The sequence below is a fragment of the Camelina sativa genome, chromosome 16 (genome assembly GCF_000633955.1).
Source record: "Camelina sativa cultivar DH55 chromosome 16, Cs, whole genome shotgun sequence".
NCBI classification, from domain to species: domain Eukaryota; kingdom Viridiplantae; phylum Streptophyta; class Magnoliopsida; order Brassicales; family Brassicaceae; genus Camelina; species Camelina sativa.
The window spans coordinates 14,769,955-14,789,151 of NC_025700.1; the positions used below are offsets into that span (position 1 = coordinate 14,769,955).

Sequence of the window (19,197 nt, forward strand, 5' to 3'; positions counted from 1 at the left end):
AAGTTCAATTTAAAGGTCTATCTTTGTTGTGGAATGGTCTTTTTTTTTTTCCAATCGTTATGATAGAAATCGCATCTAATGCTTGCAAAGTTTGAAGAGTCTCTCTTAAACAAGTGATACTAGATTTGTGATTTCACTTTATTGACGATTCTTCCTCTTGATCAAGGCCAGAAAAAGAATCTCATTAAGCTTGAAATTAGTCTTATGCTTCTTTTTTTTGGTCACTTCGATTTAGTCTTATGCTGCAATGAAATCATACATGTTTGGATGAATCATGCATCTCTGTATACAAATCAGCTGATAATAAACATCACTTTTATTAAACATAAGCAGCAAATACAACACTCCATGGTATTCATAGGGTCATCAAACAAAAGAACACTTTTTTTTGTTAAAAGGTCCCTTATTTGGTTTTTGTACGATACTGAAACATGTCAATCACACACATACATCTTGCACGTTTATTATTCAGGATACATATATAATCATTAACATTTTATATATGAGCCGGCAGAGTATATGGGTGCAGTCTAGAGTCCCTTAATCCCTGTCTTTGTATTTAGTGGTAGTGGCCGTCTTGAATGGGGTTCATGTACACTTGGCGTGTTGGAACCTGAGGAGCCATAAGCCTGTTCTGCTGCTTCATCCCGCCGTACCCGTCGTTGTATGCATCTTCATGCTGCCCCTGCCATCCATTACCCATTTTTCCCTACACAGTGATCATTAAGCTAGCGACATTAAAATAAAATAAAATAAAGTAATACTGGTTAATTAATAGGATGACAATTCTTGAAGGCTCTACGTAAGATTACTTTTTTTTTGTTAGTATACAAAAAAAACACTTATCTTTTTTTTTCCCAAACGTCAAAACCATTGTTTCCTTTGCCTATGGTTCTAAAACGGTCTTTTTATTCTTTTTAAGTGTATATAAAAAATCAAGAATCAATAGTTTTATTTAACAAAAATTTTAGCATAAAGTTTCAGGAATTTTAAATAGTTATAGACAGCTTGGAAAAAATATATAACAAAACGTCATAGCATGAATATTAGTAAGATATGACACCATAGAGATTGTCGCTTACGTTGTGGTGGTAATTGTTGCTTTGGTACGGCAACGCAGTGGTGTGGTGGCTCTGTCTGCTTTCATAGAACTCCTCCACGTTAGAGTTTGGGAGCATGTGGTGAGCTGGAAGCCTCTTGTGGTGATTGTAGCGGGCATGACGATCAGAGTAGCCTCCATCGGTCTGCACACGAGACACAACCTCCCTGTGCTCCTCGAAGCCATAGCCGTAGCGGCCTCTCCGTTTATCCTTTTCGTAGTATCCGTCCCTCACCCCTCCGACTAACCCTCCAATCCCTCCGGTAATTCCTCCGGTAATCCCTCCGATAACCTTGTCAAGCATTTCGCTCTTTTATGTAAATATATACTTTTGTTAATTTTTCTTTGATATGGATAAGTGATTAAACTCTTTCAGGTGTTTATATATACACAAGTCTTGTATAAGTCAAGTGTTCGTTTTATTAGTCTTTGATATGATTCCTTCTTGGTAATTATTCGTAATATATCATGGTATATATGATATGAATCTTATTCTCATTTATTAATTTATCTTCCACCACCATACCATATTTTGGGTAGGCATGTTTGTTCTTATTCCATTCTTCTTTTTAATGCATGATCAGTCCAATTCCATTGAGAAATTCTAATTATTTTTTCTTCTTTCTTTGGCATTTTTTTTCTTTTGGATGTTACTCCAAATTTACTGAATTGATTGAAGTGTAATACGAAACTGGATATTAAACCTAGTCTCATTCTATGTACTACGGGGGTTTTTTTTTTGATATGGTCATCGAACCAGCAATCAGGACCAGAGAGAAGCTAAGGTGTACCAAGTCCAACCTTTTCAGGAACACACTAAGCCTTATTCCAACAATATGTTCACTCGAGACAGTTTTTACCAAGAAGACATATAAACTTATCAAGCATGTTTCTTCATATATATCACTTGTGTTATTTCTCTTTGATATTAATAGTAGGTGATTAAAATATTTCAGGTGTTTCAATAATTGTAGTTATAGTAGGCTAGTTTTCATCTTAATTAGTGTTCGATATGATTCCATTTGGAGATTAATTATTAATATCATGGTATGATCAGAATCTTATCCTCTTTTCTATCACCACCGTCCTGAAAGTTGAATAGACATTTTGCTCTAATTCCTTTCTTCTTTTTCATTAAAGATTGATCCCTTTCACATGGGAAATTCCAATTCCAAAAGTGGCAAGTTAACCTAGGCTAGTTGTATTTATTACGGGTTTTAGTTTGTTTTTTTTTAAAAAAATTGTTTTGAGTTTAAGATTGACATTCATATTTGGATTAAAAGTGTTTAGACTTTTAGATCATAATCATATGGATAAAGTCATTTTCTACTTGTGTACTTCCAAAACGCTTGCTTGTAACGTGGGTCACATGAGTATTGAGTAATATTAATATGGTCACGTTATGCCGTATGGAGAATATGTACACACTTCCTTATCAGCTTATGAATGGTGAGATGGACTAATTAAAGAAATCAAAGCTCACTTACACTAACAGTTGTCTAATCTTTCATTACGAGTAACCAACATTACGCGATATGGAGAACATTTGTGCGCTTATGAAGGTCAGGAGGACTAAAGATGTCAAATTGTCAATGCTCACTTTAGACAGAACCACAAGGATCTTCTTCCCAAAATTTGACAGTAGCATAATGTACGGCGTATCTTCTGAAATCTAAATTTTCTTTGTTTATAACGGGTTTATTTTAATTTTGTTTGTGTTAAAAAAATTTCATTCATATTTTGGATATATTTGGACGTACAAAGCATTATGTAAATCTTTTTCTTTTGTTCTTTGGACCCGACTAAAAGTGTTTAGGTCAAATATTGTGGACCAAGTTTACTTTGTAGTACTCCCCAAATGCTAAGAGCCCAAGCACATGCTGATGAAGCATGTGCTTGCGACCCGGATATTATATACAATATTTTGGCCCTCAGATTTCAATAAAATGCCATTAGTGTAGTGGTAAAAGGGTACAAAGTTGTGTTTGTGGTCTTTCTTTGGTCTATAACACCACCAGTTTTTACAATTTTTTTTTCTTTCTTTGGTCTACTAAAAAGCCAGCCTTAACATAGTTTTGAGCTTGTGGCCCAATATCTTGTGCGATGGCTCTGTAACGTTGTCAACTTATGAGATATGGAGACTCTTGCTTATGAATGGTAAGATGGTCTTAAAGTTGTCAAAGCTCATCTTACACTAACTATTGTCTAATCTTTTATCATGAACTATTGTCTAATCTTTTATCATGTGTCAGGACATGTAACTCACGAATCACGATTATCATTACAATTCAGGGGTATCTCTAAGGAAACAAGGCACTCACGATTTATATTTATTCATATTGAAAATCAGTATGTTAATCTTATCTGCGCAGATATCATAAAACCCATCCAGCTAGTTCATTAATAATTCTAGCAAATCTTAATAAATATAAAGTGAGCAAATATAGGTTTTGCAAATAACCGTTTTAATTCTCGTTTACTTGGTACCTAGTAGAAGACGAGAACGAAAATAGGTTTAAACACTCAAGTGGTCCTGACCCGTCTGACCTGACTCTTCAAAATATATATACTAGCTAGCTAGTGTGCATGCCTAATGTTCTTGATAAAATTCGACCTTCTTCTCAGTTGGAGATGATCCAGTTTCTTAGATCTTTCTCTCTTGATTGGATATATCATCTTTTCCTCTCTTTCACTAGAAAGAGCTTATCTATAGCTGAAACCTATAACCGTTGCTAGGTACCAAAAAAAAGAATAGGTCGCATGTCTCTCTTCTAAACGCCCATTGACATTATTTATAATTTGAGCATCTTAATTGTGTGCCCTTACACAGTATAACTGACTCCACCTCAACTCAATATACCTTCACCTAAGAGAAGCCAAAATGTGCAGGAGTTTTGGATCAATCCAGTTTTGTGATGGGTCAATAACCTACCATACAACAAGAATACAACATCTGATCGTTCTTCCATCTACATATGCTGCTGTCAATGGGTTTAGAGGATATATTCTAAGATATATATGCTCAAGAAAAAGAGACAAGGAGAGTTATTGTTGATTATTCGATCGCATGGCGTGTCTTGACCGCAACTTTAGTAACGATTAAAGAAACATATGGGAAAAGGCATGTAGATAAGTTCAACAAAAGTCCCATTTCTGTTCTAAAATGGTCTCTTCAATTGTGATGATGGGAATTGCATCTAATTGCATAATCAGAGGGACTATATATAAGATATGTTTAAGGATCTAAGACCGACGATTAGGCTGAATCCGATACCTTTTCTTCCTTTAGATCATTTCAGGTTTGGCCAATGTTCCTTCCTTATACCATTAAATATATAGACACACATGTCTTTTGATGTATAATTTTATACAAGTAAGAAGAAAAACAACTTAACGTGGAAATTTTGAAGATGTAGTAGGCCAATGGGTTTTGAGGATAGTTATTAAGTATATATGCCCATGAAAAAACGAAAAGTGGTTAGTGTCGGTTTATTATACGATTGAACTAGATGCTTTTAATAATGGATACGTTTAATCTAAGTCCCATCTCTCGTGGAATGGTCTTTTTAATCGTAATGATGGAAATTGAATCTAATGCTTGCAAAGTTTGAAGAGTTATCTAAACGCGGACTACTGAGAATTTTTCGGATGGCCTTAGGCTTCGATCCTTTTACTTTATGAAGACTTTACATTACACATAAAGGTATTTTGCTGAAAAAAAAAAAAACATTACACATAAAGGTTTCAATATTTTCCTATTAGTTTGAGACATTGTTAAAAAAAAAAAAATTAGGCAATATAAACATGGCAGCTTCTATATATATATATATATATATATATATATATACAAAGTTAACTTTTTTCTTTTTTTCTTTCTCCACACCATCATTCACTTAAGCAATATTCTATCTATTTTTTATAGAAAATATACTAATTTAAATATTCATTCATTGCATATTTATTATTTATAACTAGGTTTTGAATCCACGCTACGCGTGAGTGTATTTGATATATTTTGATGAAAACTATATATGATTGATGACGGTCATAAAATATTATCTTATAAAAAATTTAAATTAGTATTAAGAAAAAAAAAAAAAATTTCAGATACACAATTTTTTAAACTATAAAAATCAGTTGTGTTATAAAATCAAATCTGATAATAAAAATCATGAATTTAACTCGACGTCCAAGCGAGGCAAATCAAACTGATGACCTCACATATCCTAAACCATTTCTTTGACCACCAGAAAAATAAAACAATTTTATCATCATGAATTTAACTCGTTTTCATATTTAACTGATCACTACCACCTATATTTTCGTGTTTTTTTATTCAATGTTTTCTTATTTTTCATATTCTTTCTTCTCATTTTCATTTTCAAATTTTGTGGTAATTGTCATCATTACTTTTACCGTCTGGTTCTTTGTTATACTCTTTTTCTTCTTCTTCCTCGTCAACTTCTTCACATTCTTCCACTGAAAAACATTTTTTTTAGACTACCACACAATTTGTTAACCCATCAAACTCCAAGAACAAAATCATTTCTTTTCTCATAAAAATAAAAAACAAGATAAAAAATAAAAAAATTAATGAAAGAATATCAACTCATCTATATAATCATACACAAAAATATGTTTTACAGCTCATAAGAAATAAAAAGCACAACCGTAGATAAATAAGATAATTTATGTTTTACATCAATATTTATAATATTTTAAACTTTTAAAAGGTTTCAAAATATAAAATTTGAACATTTTAAAAAGTTTCAAAATTTATAATATTTTAAACTTTTAAAATTTAAAAATTATAATATTTAAAAACTTTTAAAAAGCTAAGAACTTTTAAAATTTTTCATATTTATAATATTTAAACTTTTAAAATTTAAATATTATAATATATTTTTTTGAAATTTATTAAAGTTTTAATTTGATCAAATAAAAAACCGGATCAAACCAAATTAAAGTTTTAAACTTGGACGCCTGATAAATCAAGCTTTCCTGCTCATTCATTGTTGGAAACATATTAATCTTATTTATACTGGTTCTGAACCATTGTCTAAAAATTCTGGAAATTTTAAAAAATGTTAATGAATGACATGTCAAATCATGATTGGTTGTTTAAAATAATTCTTAATATAGAAAATTCTGGAAATGTTAAAACATTTTTTTAGACTACTACACAACTTGTTAACCCATCAAACTCCAAAAACAAAATCATTTCTTTCTCATAAAAATAAAAAATAAGATAAAAATTAAAAGATTAATGAAAGAATATCAACTCATCTATATAATCATACATAAAAATAAGTTTTACAGCTCATAAGAAATAAATAGCACAAACGTAGATAAATAAGATAATTTATGTTTTACATCAATATTTATAATATTTTAAAATTTTAAAAGGTTTCGAAATATAAAATTTGAACCTTTTAAAAAGTTTCAAAATTTATAATATTTTAAACTTTTAAAATTTAAAAATTATAATATTTAAAAACTTTTAAAAAGCTAAGAACTTTCAAAAGTTTTCATATTTATAATATTTAAACTTTTAAAATTTAAATATTATAATATATATTTTTCGAAACTTATTAAAGTTTTAATTTGATCAAATAAAAAACCGGATCAAACCAAATTAAAGTTTTAAACTTGGACGCCTGATAAATCAAGCTTTCCTGCTCATTCATTGTTGGAAACATATTAATCTTATTTATACTGGTTCTGAACCATTGTCTAAAAATTCTGGAAATTTTAAAAAATGTTAATGAATGACATGTCAAATCATGATTGGTTGTTTAAAATAATTCTTAATATAGAAAATTCTGGAAATGTTAAAACATTTTTTTAGACTACTACACAACTTGTTAACCCATCAAACTCCAAAAACAAAATCATTTCTTTCTCATAAAAATAAAAAATAAGATAAAAATTAAAAGATTAATGAAAGAATATCAACTCATCTATATAATCATACATAAAAATAAGTTTTACAGCTCATAAGAAATAAATAGCACAAACGTAGATAAATAAGATAATTTATGTTTTACATCAATATTTATAATATTTTAAAATTTTAAAAGGTTTCGAAATATAAAATTTGAACCTTTTAAAAAGTTTCAAAATTTATAATATTTTAAACTTTTAAAATTTAAAAATTATAATATTTAAAAACTTTTAAAAAGCTAAGAACTTTCAAAAGTTTTCATATTTATAATATTTAAACTTTTAAAATTTAAATATTATAATATATATTTTTCGAAACTTATTAAAGTTTTAATTTGATCAAATAAAAAACTGGATCAAACCAAATTAAACTTTTAAACTTGGACGCCTGATAAATCAAGCTTTCCTGCTCATTCATTGTTGGAAGCATATTAATCTTATTTATACTGGTTCTGAACCATTGTCTAAAAATTCTGGAAATTTTAAAAAATGTTAATGAATGACATGTCAAATCCTGATTGGTTGTTTAAAATAATTCTTAATATATAAAATTCTGGAAATTTTAAAAAAGTTAATTAATGAAGTGTCTAATCCCTATTGGTGGTTAAAAATCCTAGGTGGACAGCTTAAGAAGCTTATAACTCCTACTTTTATTTAGTATAGACTAGGTTTTAAACCCACGCTATGCGTGGGTTAATTTGATAAATTTTGTATTGCTGAAAATTATGATATATTATCTTGTAGAAAACTTTAAATTACTATTAAGTAAAAAAAAATTATTTTAGATACCCAATTTTTAAAAAAATCTTAAAATCACTTGTGTTAAAAAAAATTCTGATCAAAAGAATTAGATTTAACTGGACGTTGAGGCGAGGCGGACTGAACATTCGAACTGGTGATGTTGCATATAATTGTTTATAATATGTTTGAACATTTTAAAATTTTATAATTGTAATATTTAAAACTATAATATTTTTGAACCTTTTAAAAGTTTGTAATTGTAATATTTAAAACTTTTTAAAATTTTAAATCTTGAAATTTGGACGTATGTTAAATCAAGCTTCATGTTCATTCATAGTTGGAAGCAAATTAATCTTATTTATAATTGTTCTCAGCTATTGTCTAAAATTTTCTAGTCGATGTGGGACATTGTACATACACATATTTATAAGTATTTCAATATAGAAATTTTACATAATATCAAAAATATTAAATATTGAGATCTCTAATTTTGATTGGTCGTTTAAAAAATCTGAATATACAAAATTCTGGAATTTTTTTTAAAAGTTAATTAATGACATGTCGAATCTCTATTGGATGTTTTAAATCCTATGTGACAACCTTAGGAGCTTATAGCTACGCGGGGGTTTATTTGATATATTTTGATAAAAATATATATGATTGATGAAGGTAATAAAATATTATCTTATATAAAAAAATTAGTATTAAGGAAAAAAAATTTAATTTTAAATACACAATTTTTTAAAATATAAAAATCAGTTGTGTTATAAAATCAATTCTGATTAAAAAAATAATAAATTTAACTCGACATCCAGGCGAGGCAAATCAAACTGATGACCTCACATATCCTAAACCATTTCTTTGACCACTAGAAAACGAAACAATTTTATCATCATGAATTTAACTCGTTTTTATATTTAATTGATTGCTACTACCTATGTTTTCCTGTTTTTTATTCAATGTTTTTTATTTTTTATATTCTTTTTTGTCATTTTCATTGTCAAATTTTGTGGTAATTGTCATCGTTACTTTTACCGGTTGGTTCTTCGTTATACTCTTTTTCTTCTTCTTCCTCGTCAACTTCTTCACATTTTCCACTGAAAAACCTTTTTAGACTACCACACAACTTGTTAACCCATCAAACTCTAATAGCAAAATCATTTCTTTTCTCATAAAAAGAAAAAATAAAATAATAAATAAAAAATTAATGAAAGAATATCAACTCATCTATAAATCATAGACAAAAATAAGTTTAACAGCTCATAAGAAATAAATAGCACAAACGTAGATAAATAAGATAATTTATGTTTTACATATTTATAATATTTTAATTTGAACCTTTTACAAAGTTTCAATATTAATAATATTTTAAACTTTTAAAATGTTAAAATTATAATATTAAAAAACTTTTTAAAGGTAAAGAACTTTTTAAAGTTTCAATATTTATAATGTTTAAACTTATAATTTTCAATATTATATTATATTTTTTGAAACTTTTAAAGTTTTAATTTGATCAAATAAAAAACTGGATCAAACCAAATAAAATTTAAACTTGGACACTTGATAAATCAAGTTTTCCTACTCATTCGTTGTTGGAAGCATATTAATCTTATTTATACTGGTTCTAAACCATTGTCTAAAAAATTTCTAGCCGATGTGGGATATTGTACATAGTTATTTTATTTCCATAAATTTAAAAATTTCTTTTTTCTAAAAAATTCTGGAAATTAAAAAAATGTTAGTGAATGACATGTCAAATCTTGGTAGGTTGTTTAAAATAATTCTTAATATAGAAAATTCTAGAAATTTAGAAAAAATTAATTAGTGAGGTGTCTAATCAATATTGGTGGTTTAAAATCCTATGTGGAAAGCTTAAGAAGCTTTTAGCTCCTACTTTTATTTAGTATCGATTAATAATAGTAAAAAAGTAAATAAAATGAATTAAGTAAAATTAATTAAATTTGAAAATAGTAAAAACAATAATATAAATTCATTTTGGTAAATAATAAAAATAATAACAATATAAAATAAACTAAGTAAAATAAATAAAAATATAAATATTAAAAATAACATTATGAATTTGTTTTAGCAATAATGTTATTATTTATTTTTACCAAAAAAGATCTTATTCCAAAATTTAGAATGGGTGAATGAGTTTTAGAATGGAAGTAAGATTTATAGCATGGTATTGTTTCAAAAAAAAAAATGTAAGCATACATATATCTATTTTTCTCTACATATTTTTATCATCTTGTATCGAAATTACAAATACTATTCAAAAATTAAAGGAAAATAAGATGATAGAACCGTCAATATATATTTGATGGATTTGACTAGTGAAAACGTAGGAGAAAAAAACTATAGCAACTAGGCTAGTACCCGCGCTACGCCGCGGGGTTAATTTTTTTCCTTTTTTATTACTATGTTGTTGTGTTTTTTTATGTTGTTTGTAATTTTTTCTTAATTTGTTTGGAACTTGTTGGTACGCGAACTATTTTTAATAATTAATTGTAGTTTAAGATAAATAAGATTGAGCATTTAAAAGTCTTGTAAAAATTAGAATTTAGTATTCTGATTTTGCTCAAATTTTATTTTATACGTTATGCATTTTAATATTTATAATGTAACCACTTGAATGACATCCTCTTAGCAAAAATACAAGATTATAAATTATCTTTCATGTGTTTTCTTTTAGTGAAAATTTATTTTACTTTAAGAAAACAACAAAAGTCTTATTTTATTATTCTAAACAATGTTTCAAGTCTGATCCATCAAGAAAACCAAAATATCATGCAATCAACTAAGTTCCGTCACGAATTACTTATTTTATTTTTATTTTAGTTAATAGTTAATACTGTAAATAACTGAATTAATATATATTTATCATTATAAAGGTTGAAATAAATTCTTACCTTAATTTTCCCTTATTAATATATATATATATATATATATATATATATATATATTTTATGTTCATTTGAGTTAATTTTTAAAAAACACATAAAAATCAAAATTTTGTTACCTGGAAACTCAAAGTTGAAAATCATGGTTACCAGAATAAATTAATCATCGATATTATCATCTGAAAACGAGAATGTCAAGAAATTTATTTTTAATTATTCTTGGGACGTCATGTCATCGTCTGAACCTCAGTAAAAGATGTGCAAAATAGAAACAATTTCAACTTTATGAGACACGTTTATTCACTTGGAGTTTATCCTTTTTTTCTTAAACTTTTCATGGGCCTTTATTGGTTTGTAAGTTTTGGGTAATAATAAATTTAAAGTACGAGAAGAACAACAAATTCGAGTTACTAAGACCATCTCCAATGCAAAGAAACCTTCATGGTATCCCAACATTATTTTAATTATTAAATTAGTTTCTTTTTAAGGTAAGAAACTTTTTACTATTAATTATCTCCAATGGTAGAAATCTATATGGGTTTATGTAGAATACAAAAAATATTGAAAATTATTGTGATAAATGGTCTTTGATTGCTTTACCACAACACTCTTGACATGTGCGTCCTTGTATGCTTTTGTAACAAGCAGTTGTGAAAATTTCTGCCATAGGAAAAAACACATAACATGATGTCAGCAAAAGAGAGAAACAAACAAATTAGCTTTGATTGTTCCATAAAAAGGTAGGTATAGTTACTCACTTCGGAACCTAATTCCATTGCTGCCTCGGATATATCAGTACAGATTAGTTGATGGTTATCTAATAATGTAACCTGATACACAAATCAAAAAGGTTTCAGTTCACCTAAATTAATTAGTAACAGAAACAACAAAAATCAAACAAAGAGTTGAGATTGTAGAGTATGGTTCTTGTCAAATCATGTTATTAAAAAATATACACAATAAAGCAAGGAGGCTCCTATAAAATATATACACAATAAAGCAAGAAAAAAATGAGAAGGAGAAGAAGATACAGAGTGTACACACGAGTGAGTTTGTATATATTCTAAAAATCAGTAAGTAAAAATCAACGGCAAAGCTGAACACATAAGCTATTAATCCGTGAGTCCGGGGGGATTTGCCAAAATGTAAGATGCTGATTTCCCATTTCTCAAACAAGTCATGCTGAATTGGTTACCTAATTGAGTCGTCTACAGAAAACAAAAATAAGAAGAAGAGATATGTAATTAAGAGACATTGAAAAGGGATTCGAGAAACTGAGATACGAAAATAAAGGCACTCAAGGATTTATACCGTGCAAGAGGCTGGTTCTCGGTTACAGCTCCATTTAGAAGTTAATGACACCATGAGCAATGTTCGTTTCCATCGACATTGTTGAAGAGAGAGATCAATCCAGCAATGAACCTGTGACAAGAAAATAAGCTTTGTTTGGTGATTGTTCATAACTTTTCTTGTCAATCAAAGAGACAATATCATCATTTACTCAATCTGCAGCAGGCCTTTATAAACTATAAGTATAGGGAAAACAAACAACAAACTGATTTATAGCTATTAACGTGGAGGGTGAATAACAGAGAAATGTAACACTTACCCAGCGACCAAGAGGAGAAGAGAGATGGTCCAAAATATGCCCTGATACATCTTGTACCTGTGTGGTTTAGCTCCAGGAGCGTTTCTTTGGTTGATCCATCCATAATGGGGACGGATTAAGAGCACAAATCCAAGTAAAAAACCAGTAGCAAACCCTCCAATATGTGCAAAGTTATCAACTCCAGGGAGCACTGTTCCATCTTGTATCCCATGTGGCTTTTCTCACTACAACAAATTTGTCCATTCTTAGCGTTCGATAAATGCTATTATATGTGATACACATCGTTTTTGTAAACGCTGTCTCAGCCCAAGCTATAATAGACCCCCCATACAATAGCGTTTTTTACTCCTGTTATTATATCGTTATATATAATAGCGTAATGTCGGCGTTATAAATGTTTTAAATATAGCGTCTGTAAATGTTCTTAAAAATTATTCAATAACATTATTGCACTGCTATTATAATTTATATTGTTGCAATATTTTATTGCTGTTATATTTAATATAATGTCTTAATATTTGTGCTATGATTTAGTATTTTTTTGATAAAATTAAAATCCATTGTGCTATATTACCTGTTCATATTAGAGCTATTATATGGTTACATTTTAAAAGTGGAACCTGTTTTCTATGAAAATATATATAATATAAAACATCCAACAAATACACTTTAATCCAAAAATTACATAAGTCTCAACGTACATAAGTTTCAATATCATAAGTTCCCATAAGATAAACTTCATAAGTCTCAATACCATAAGTTCCCATAAGCTAACAACACAAGTATAAATAGCATAAGTTCTCATAATCTAGACAAAGGTACTTCAGTTTCAAACCATTACCACTTTGTCCTCTAGCCATGCTAGTGTTGTACCAATTGCATCTTCCATACACTCGATAGCAGAAGTACGCCTCCAAACAGCGGCATCATTAACCTTCACCACACCTCCCCAAACGTGTACTGAATTAGGTCCCAATGGAGCACAATGGACAACTTGGTCTGGATTGTTTGAAGACCAACGTCCTTCAGCAACGACCTGATTCTTCCCGGTAATATCCAACAATTTGCACTTCTGATTTTCCTTGCTAACTGACTCTTTCTTTTTACGCTGACAATATAACAACATATTATAAGCAACAACAACAATACTAAACATCAATAACATAAATAACACTTAAAGGAGTGAAGTACATTACCGGCGATCTCCAAACAGGTGAGTCTATAACATTTTTAGCTTTCTTGACAGGGGCTGAAGGAGTTGCTTTAGATATCTGATTATGAGATGAGACTGTTTGCATTATAGGAGTTGGAATCTGAGACTGAGACAGTGGAGATTTATCTGTGGTTGTTTCAAACACAACTCTACTTGCAGGCCATGCTACGAAAGTCTTCAAACAGTCCTCAATGATACTAATTTCTGTTGTAGGTCTCCATAGAAATGTCTCAGGTTTCAAGACCACATCCACAAATACCTTTACTGCATTAGGTCCGATTGGAAGTCCATTAACCAATGCATCTGGTTCTTTTGACTGCAATCGCCCTTCAGCAACAACCACTTCTTCATTTCCCCTCCAATTTAGTAGTATACACTTGTTTGCAGAAGCTGTATTTGGACTCTGAAACATGTGAAAATATATGTTATTGATTATCAAAATACCCAGTTATATACATATATGTTATTTTTACCTTTGGCGCATTGTCTTCGTGGAGAATACAATTGTCATCTGGCCAGGCAAGCATTTCTCCAACAGCTTGTTCCATATTTAGGATGTTAGTTGTAGGTCTCCATAGGAATGCATCTGGTTTGATTGCATTTTCTACCAATACTTTATAGGAGTTAGGCCCTAATGGACTCCCATTCACAAATTCTTGAGGATCAGAAGACATCACACGAGCTTCAGCAACAATCTCACCAGNAATCGCCCTTCAGCAACAACCACTTCTTCATTTCCCCTCCAATTTAGTAGTATACACTTGTTTGCAGAAGCTGTATTTGGACTCTGAAACATGTGAAAATATATGTTATTGATTATCAAAATACCCAGTTATATACATATATGTTATTTTTACCTTTGGCGCATTGTCTTCGTGGAGAATACAATTGTCATCTGGCCAGACCAGCATTTCTCCAACAGCTTGTTCCATATTCAGGATGTTAGTTGTAGGTCTCCATAGGAATGCATCTGGTTTGATTGCATTTTCTACCAATACTTTATAGGAGTTAGGCCCTAATGGACTCCCATTCACAAATTCTTGAGGATCAGAAGACATCACACGAGCTTCAGCAACAATCTCACCAGTACCATTATAATCCAGAAGCAAACACTTAGGATGTGCTCTATTAGTGACACTCTACAAATATTTTCATCGTTAAAAGTTAAATGTAAGTTAAAATCAATGATATATGATCTACTGCAAAAAAAAAAAAACATGATTACGTACCTTTGAAGCTGAATTTTCCCCAACCTCAGGTTCTCCTCTCTGTTACATAAAAACAAAAGGTAACTAAGAACTAATGAATCAATACCATTTCACTCTAATAATGCTTTAATGTTACAAGACCATTAACCTTCAAATGTTCAATGACAGCTTGTAAGTCATCTACTTTTCTTTGTAAACTAACTTGCTTTTCTTTCATTTCCGCCATACACTTACTGTTGACTTGGAAAAAAGACAGTTTTGTTATACTCATCCCTCTGCCCATAGCCCTTAACCGACCAGGATTATCAGCTCCTAACAATTGTGAAAGACCATCTGACTTTGGATTTGTTGTTGTTGACTGAGGAACACTCTCCAACTCAGCTTCCTTTCTCTGAATATCAAATAAACAAATGCATAAACAATTTACATTATCTGACTACTAATTCATAAACATGCAAACAGAAAATATAGAGTATAGTCTAGACTGACAATCTTTTCAGCGGCGACAGTATTAACCGGCGTTCCATCTTTTTTGGTTCTTGACTTTACCCAAACTTTCAGCCTTGTGACCTTAGATGGTTCAGGGCATTCCTTTTTCTGAAATTAAATTAAGAAATGACATTACAAGTAATGATTTGACAATATAGCTAAGATCATACAATTAAAAACTCACCATCTCTTCTGCTAGTCTAACAATTCCTTTACGGCTGCAAGTGTGAGGAATATGTTTACGCCTTCGTTCCTTGAATTTATCACTAACAACCTACGTAGAAATGTTGTTAAAATATAGCAAGTAGGAAATGTTATAATACAATCACCAAACTTATAACAAGCAAGTACCTTAAAGTTGTTGCTAGTCTTCGATCTGATAAATTTTGCGCCAATCATTAATCGGGATATTCTTCGGTCGCATATTCATCCTGGCTTGGTTATTAGGAGCTTTTCTGATCTTAGTTACAAGACGTGATTTAAAGCACCTCTACAAACATCCCATCTAGCTCATGACAGAGGTCTTTTGATACTCTTCATCAAGTTCAAATCTAGCCTGCATTTACATTGATAAAAACATTGTGAACAATGAGTGGTAATTAGAATAAGCTATATTTAACATATTTATAGTGGAAAAAAATGCAACCTGAATGGATTTCCAGAGAACTGTCTTCAAGTCTGCACTAACCATCCTCCAATCATCAACTAATACTGGAACATGTTCCGGACCAAACATCCTACATAGGATGCCAGCTTCACTGACCCAGGACCATAAGCTTCTCCCATCTCATTGTACTCAACTTTCTCCCGTGTATTTGGATCCTTTGCAATGTATTTCATTTAGGTAGGTCCTCGCTTTTCTTACAATTAGACTGATGTGTTTCCACCTCATTATCAGCAGCAGGCAATTCAGACTCAGTGTCATCCACTAGATTATCATTTATACCTTCCTCAGCATTTTCAGCAGCATTCTTTTCGTCTTCTCCATCATTCTGAGTCGCAGGCAGTTCAGATTCCTCATGATTCTGAAGCTGTTCAGATTGATGCTCAGTATCCTCTAAATGTTGTTGTTCAGATTGCAGCTCAGGTTCTATTTTACACACAAACTCAACCGCACTTTCTTCCACAATCTTCTTCATTTTAGTTGCTTTCTTATTCTGACCCATTTTAGTTCACCTGAAAGCATAAGATAAATAATTAATAAAAATGGTAGACAACAGTTAAACACAAATCATACTTAGTAGACAACAATTAAACACAAAACACAACATTATTAACAACAAGTGATCAATCAATATAACATAACTAAAACATTTCTTTCAAACATAAAGCTTCTCTTCTACTTTTGTTGTCTTCTTCAGAAATTCACTGCAAAACCTCATGCTTTCATCTGCAAGGTATGACTCAGCTATACAACCTTCTGGTCTTGCTCGATTTCTTACATTGTCTTTCAAAATTTTCATGTACCTAGCCAGAACGAAAACTATGAATATCTACACATAATCATCCAATTTTATGAATTTAAGTATAAATCTGAAACCAGTACCTTTCAAAAGGGTACATCCAACGAAAATGTATTGGACCTCCTAGTCTTGCTTCTCTTCCTAGGTGTACCGTCAAGTGCACCATAATATCAAAGAAAGTTGGAGGGAAAAATCGTTCAAACATGCAGAGTGTTTCCACGACTTCTGCTTCCATTACTGAAATTTCCTCTCTATCAATCACACGCTGACACAAATTGTAGTAGAATGTGCACAATCGTGTGATAGCCAACCTAGGACCTTTAGGTAATAAACCTCTAATTGCAACTGGGAGAAGTTGTTGCATTAAAACGTGATAATCGTGAGATTTGAGTCCTGTGATCATGCAATCATCTAAGGTTACACCTCTCGATATATTAGAACAATATCCATCCGGTCCTTTGAAGTCAAATAGTCTTTGACAAAAGATTTTCTTCTCTGCCTTTGACAAAGACCAAGGTGTTGGGGGAAGGTACGTTCTTTTACCTTGGGATTTAGGGTGTAAATCCTTTCTAATGCCTATAGCTTCAAGATCTTTCCGAGCATTAATACCATCTTTTGATTTTCCACAATGTAACAGTGTCGAGACAATACTTGCAGCCACGTTTCTCTCCACATGCATTACGTCTAAATTGTGTCTTACTGGCATCTCCTAACCAAATACAAAACCAGAATCGAGAAACTAATTTATATTCAAGCAATCAACCTACCTCCCAATAAGGTAGCTTGAAAAAAATTGATCTTTTTTTCCATCTTGATAACTCATCCAAGTCAACTTCTTCTTCTTCCTCTTCATCGGATTCAAAATCTTCATCCTCACTGTCAGCTACTAAACCAACACATTCAGTCCTCTTTCTTTTCTTTCCAGGTTCTCTACCATTTCCAAATTTATTTCTGTAATTTTTCAAGAGTTGAGCAATATTACGGCCACTTAATATTCTGTCCTTTCTCCCATGTTCAGCATGTCCATCAAACCATGTTTTTTTAACTCGATACATATGTGTTGGAAGTAGAGACTTTCTATGGCACATAAAGACATGTTTTCTGCTGTGACTCAACCACAAACTATATGTGTTCTTCCCACATACAGGACAGCCCATTTTTCCCTTTACTTTGCAGCCAGCCAGATTCCCATAAGCTGGAAAATCACTTATAGTCCAAAGAAGCATTGCCTTAAGTGTAAACATCGTTTTGCTAAAAATGTCATATGTCAATTCTCCATTGCTCCACAAATGCATTAGATCCTCAATAAGAGGTTCTAAGTAGACATCAATGCTATTTCCTGGTTGATGTGGACCTGAAATCAACAAGGTAAGCATGATGTTCTCCTTTGTCATACATAGGTGAGGAGGCAAATTATAGTTCACCAGCAAGACTGGCCAAGAACTATACCTTGTATTCTTCATGTTAAACGGATTAAATCCATCTGTGGACAGTCCAAGACGGATGTTCCTTTGTTCAGCAGCAAATGATGGGTATTTATCATTCATTTGCTCCCACGTCACAGAATCTACTGGATGACGTATCTTCCCATCGTTGCTCTTATTATTGAAATGCCACCTTAAGTCCTTAGCCATTTCTTCAGACCTAAACATCCTCTTCAGACGAGGAATTATCGGAAAGTACCGTAATACTTTTTGTGGGACACCCTTCTTCACTTCACTAGTGTGCATATTGCTCTTCCATCTTGAAGCCTTACATTTGGGACAGTTGACCAGCTTCTTGTAATTCTTTATGAATAGGCAACAATCATTTATGCAGGCATGAATCTTTTGATAACCCATATCAAAAGACTTCAGAAATTTCTTCACATCATTTAGTGATGTGTGAAGTACATTACCATCCGGTAATATTTCTGACAACGTCTCAAGGAGATCATTGAAGCTTTTGTCGGACCAGCCATTCTGTGTCTTCATCCTAAACAATGTCACAATGGCTGATAGCTTGCTATGGGAAGAACAGCTTGGATATAAAGGGGTTTCTGCATCAGCTAGCTTTGCGTAGAACTCATCATCTATCTTGTCTTCCCCCTCAACAGTCTCACAATTTCTTAACGGCTCTTCATCCATAAACTCAGCAGCTTGATATAAACCACAAATCTCATCATTCCACCCATTTAATTTCTCAACGAATTCAGCCCTTGAGTTCACTTCACCATGGTGATACCAATCTTTCCCCAACTTGTAAGTCTCATCCATGCCTCTAGTTACTAGATGAGCAACCACAACACTACACAAATGACGATCTACATTTCTACAGTCAACGCATGGGCATATTACCATGCCACTATCTCCTAACTCAGCAGCCACCATCCGGACAAATTTCCAGGCACCTATTTTGTATGCTGGATCAAGTCTTCATTGTATTTGGAAGGAAGAATGACACAAACGAAGATACCTTAATGTCTATATTCATTTGTTGAAATCCTAACAGTTTGTAATCAATTACATACCTGCTAAGATGAACCCATTC

General features: G+C 31.2%; 2 protein-coding genes across 2 annotated transcripts in view; both read right to left on the reverse strand.

The window, feature by feature from the left end:
• On the reverse strand, positions 299-1,464 carry LOC104750597. Its single transcript, XM_010472417.2, has 2 exons — positions 1,083-1,464; positions 299-709 (listed from the first exon to the last, which is right to left on the reverse strand). Exons 1-2 carry the CDS (start codon positions 1,401-1,403, stop codon positions 560-562), a joined length of 471 nt encoding a protein of 156 aa, XP_010470719.1. The 5' UTR covers positions 1,404-1,464; the 3' UTR covers positions 299-559.
• The window catches only part of LOC104753670 (nucleoid-associated protein At2g24020, chloroplastic-like), a 17,753-nt gene continuing 9,748 nt past the window's right edge, over positions 11,193-19,197 (reverse strand). The window contains exons 5-7 of the mRNA XM_010475890.2: positions 11,445-11,516; positions 11,287-11,346; positions 11,193-11,216 (exon numbers count right to left, since the gene is read on the reverse strand). Coding sequence (XP_010474192.1) covers positions 11,193-11,216; positions 11,287-11,346; positions 11,445-11,516 — 156 coding nt within the window. The remainder of the gene's footprint in view (positions 11,217-11,286; positions 11,347-11,444; positions 11,517-19,197) is intronic.

What these genes read in the sequence shown, in the direction of transcription:
- LOC104750597 (XM_010472417.2), bottom strand. Translation starts at nt 1,403, where the DNA reads ATGCTTGACAAGGTTATCGGAGGGATTACCGGAGGAATTACCGGAGGG. An exon ending in GCAACAATTACCACCACAAC is followed by an intron (nt 710 to 1,082) that starts GTAAGCGACAAT and finishes ATCACTGTGTAG; the next exon opens with GGAAAAATGGGTAATGGATG.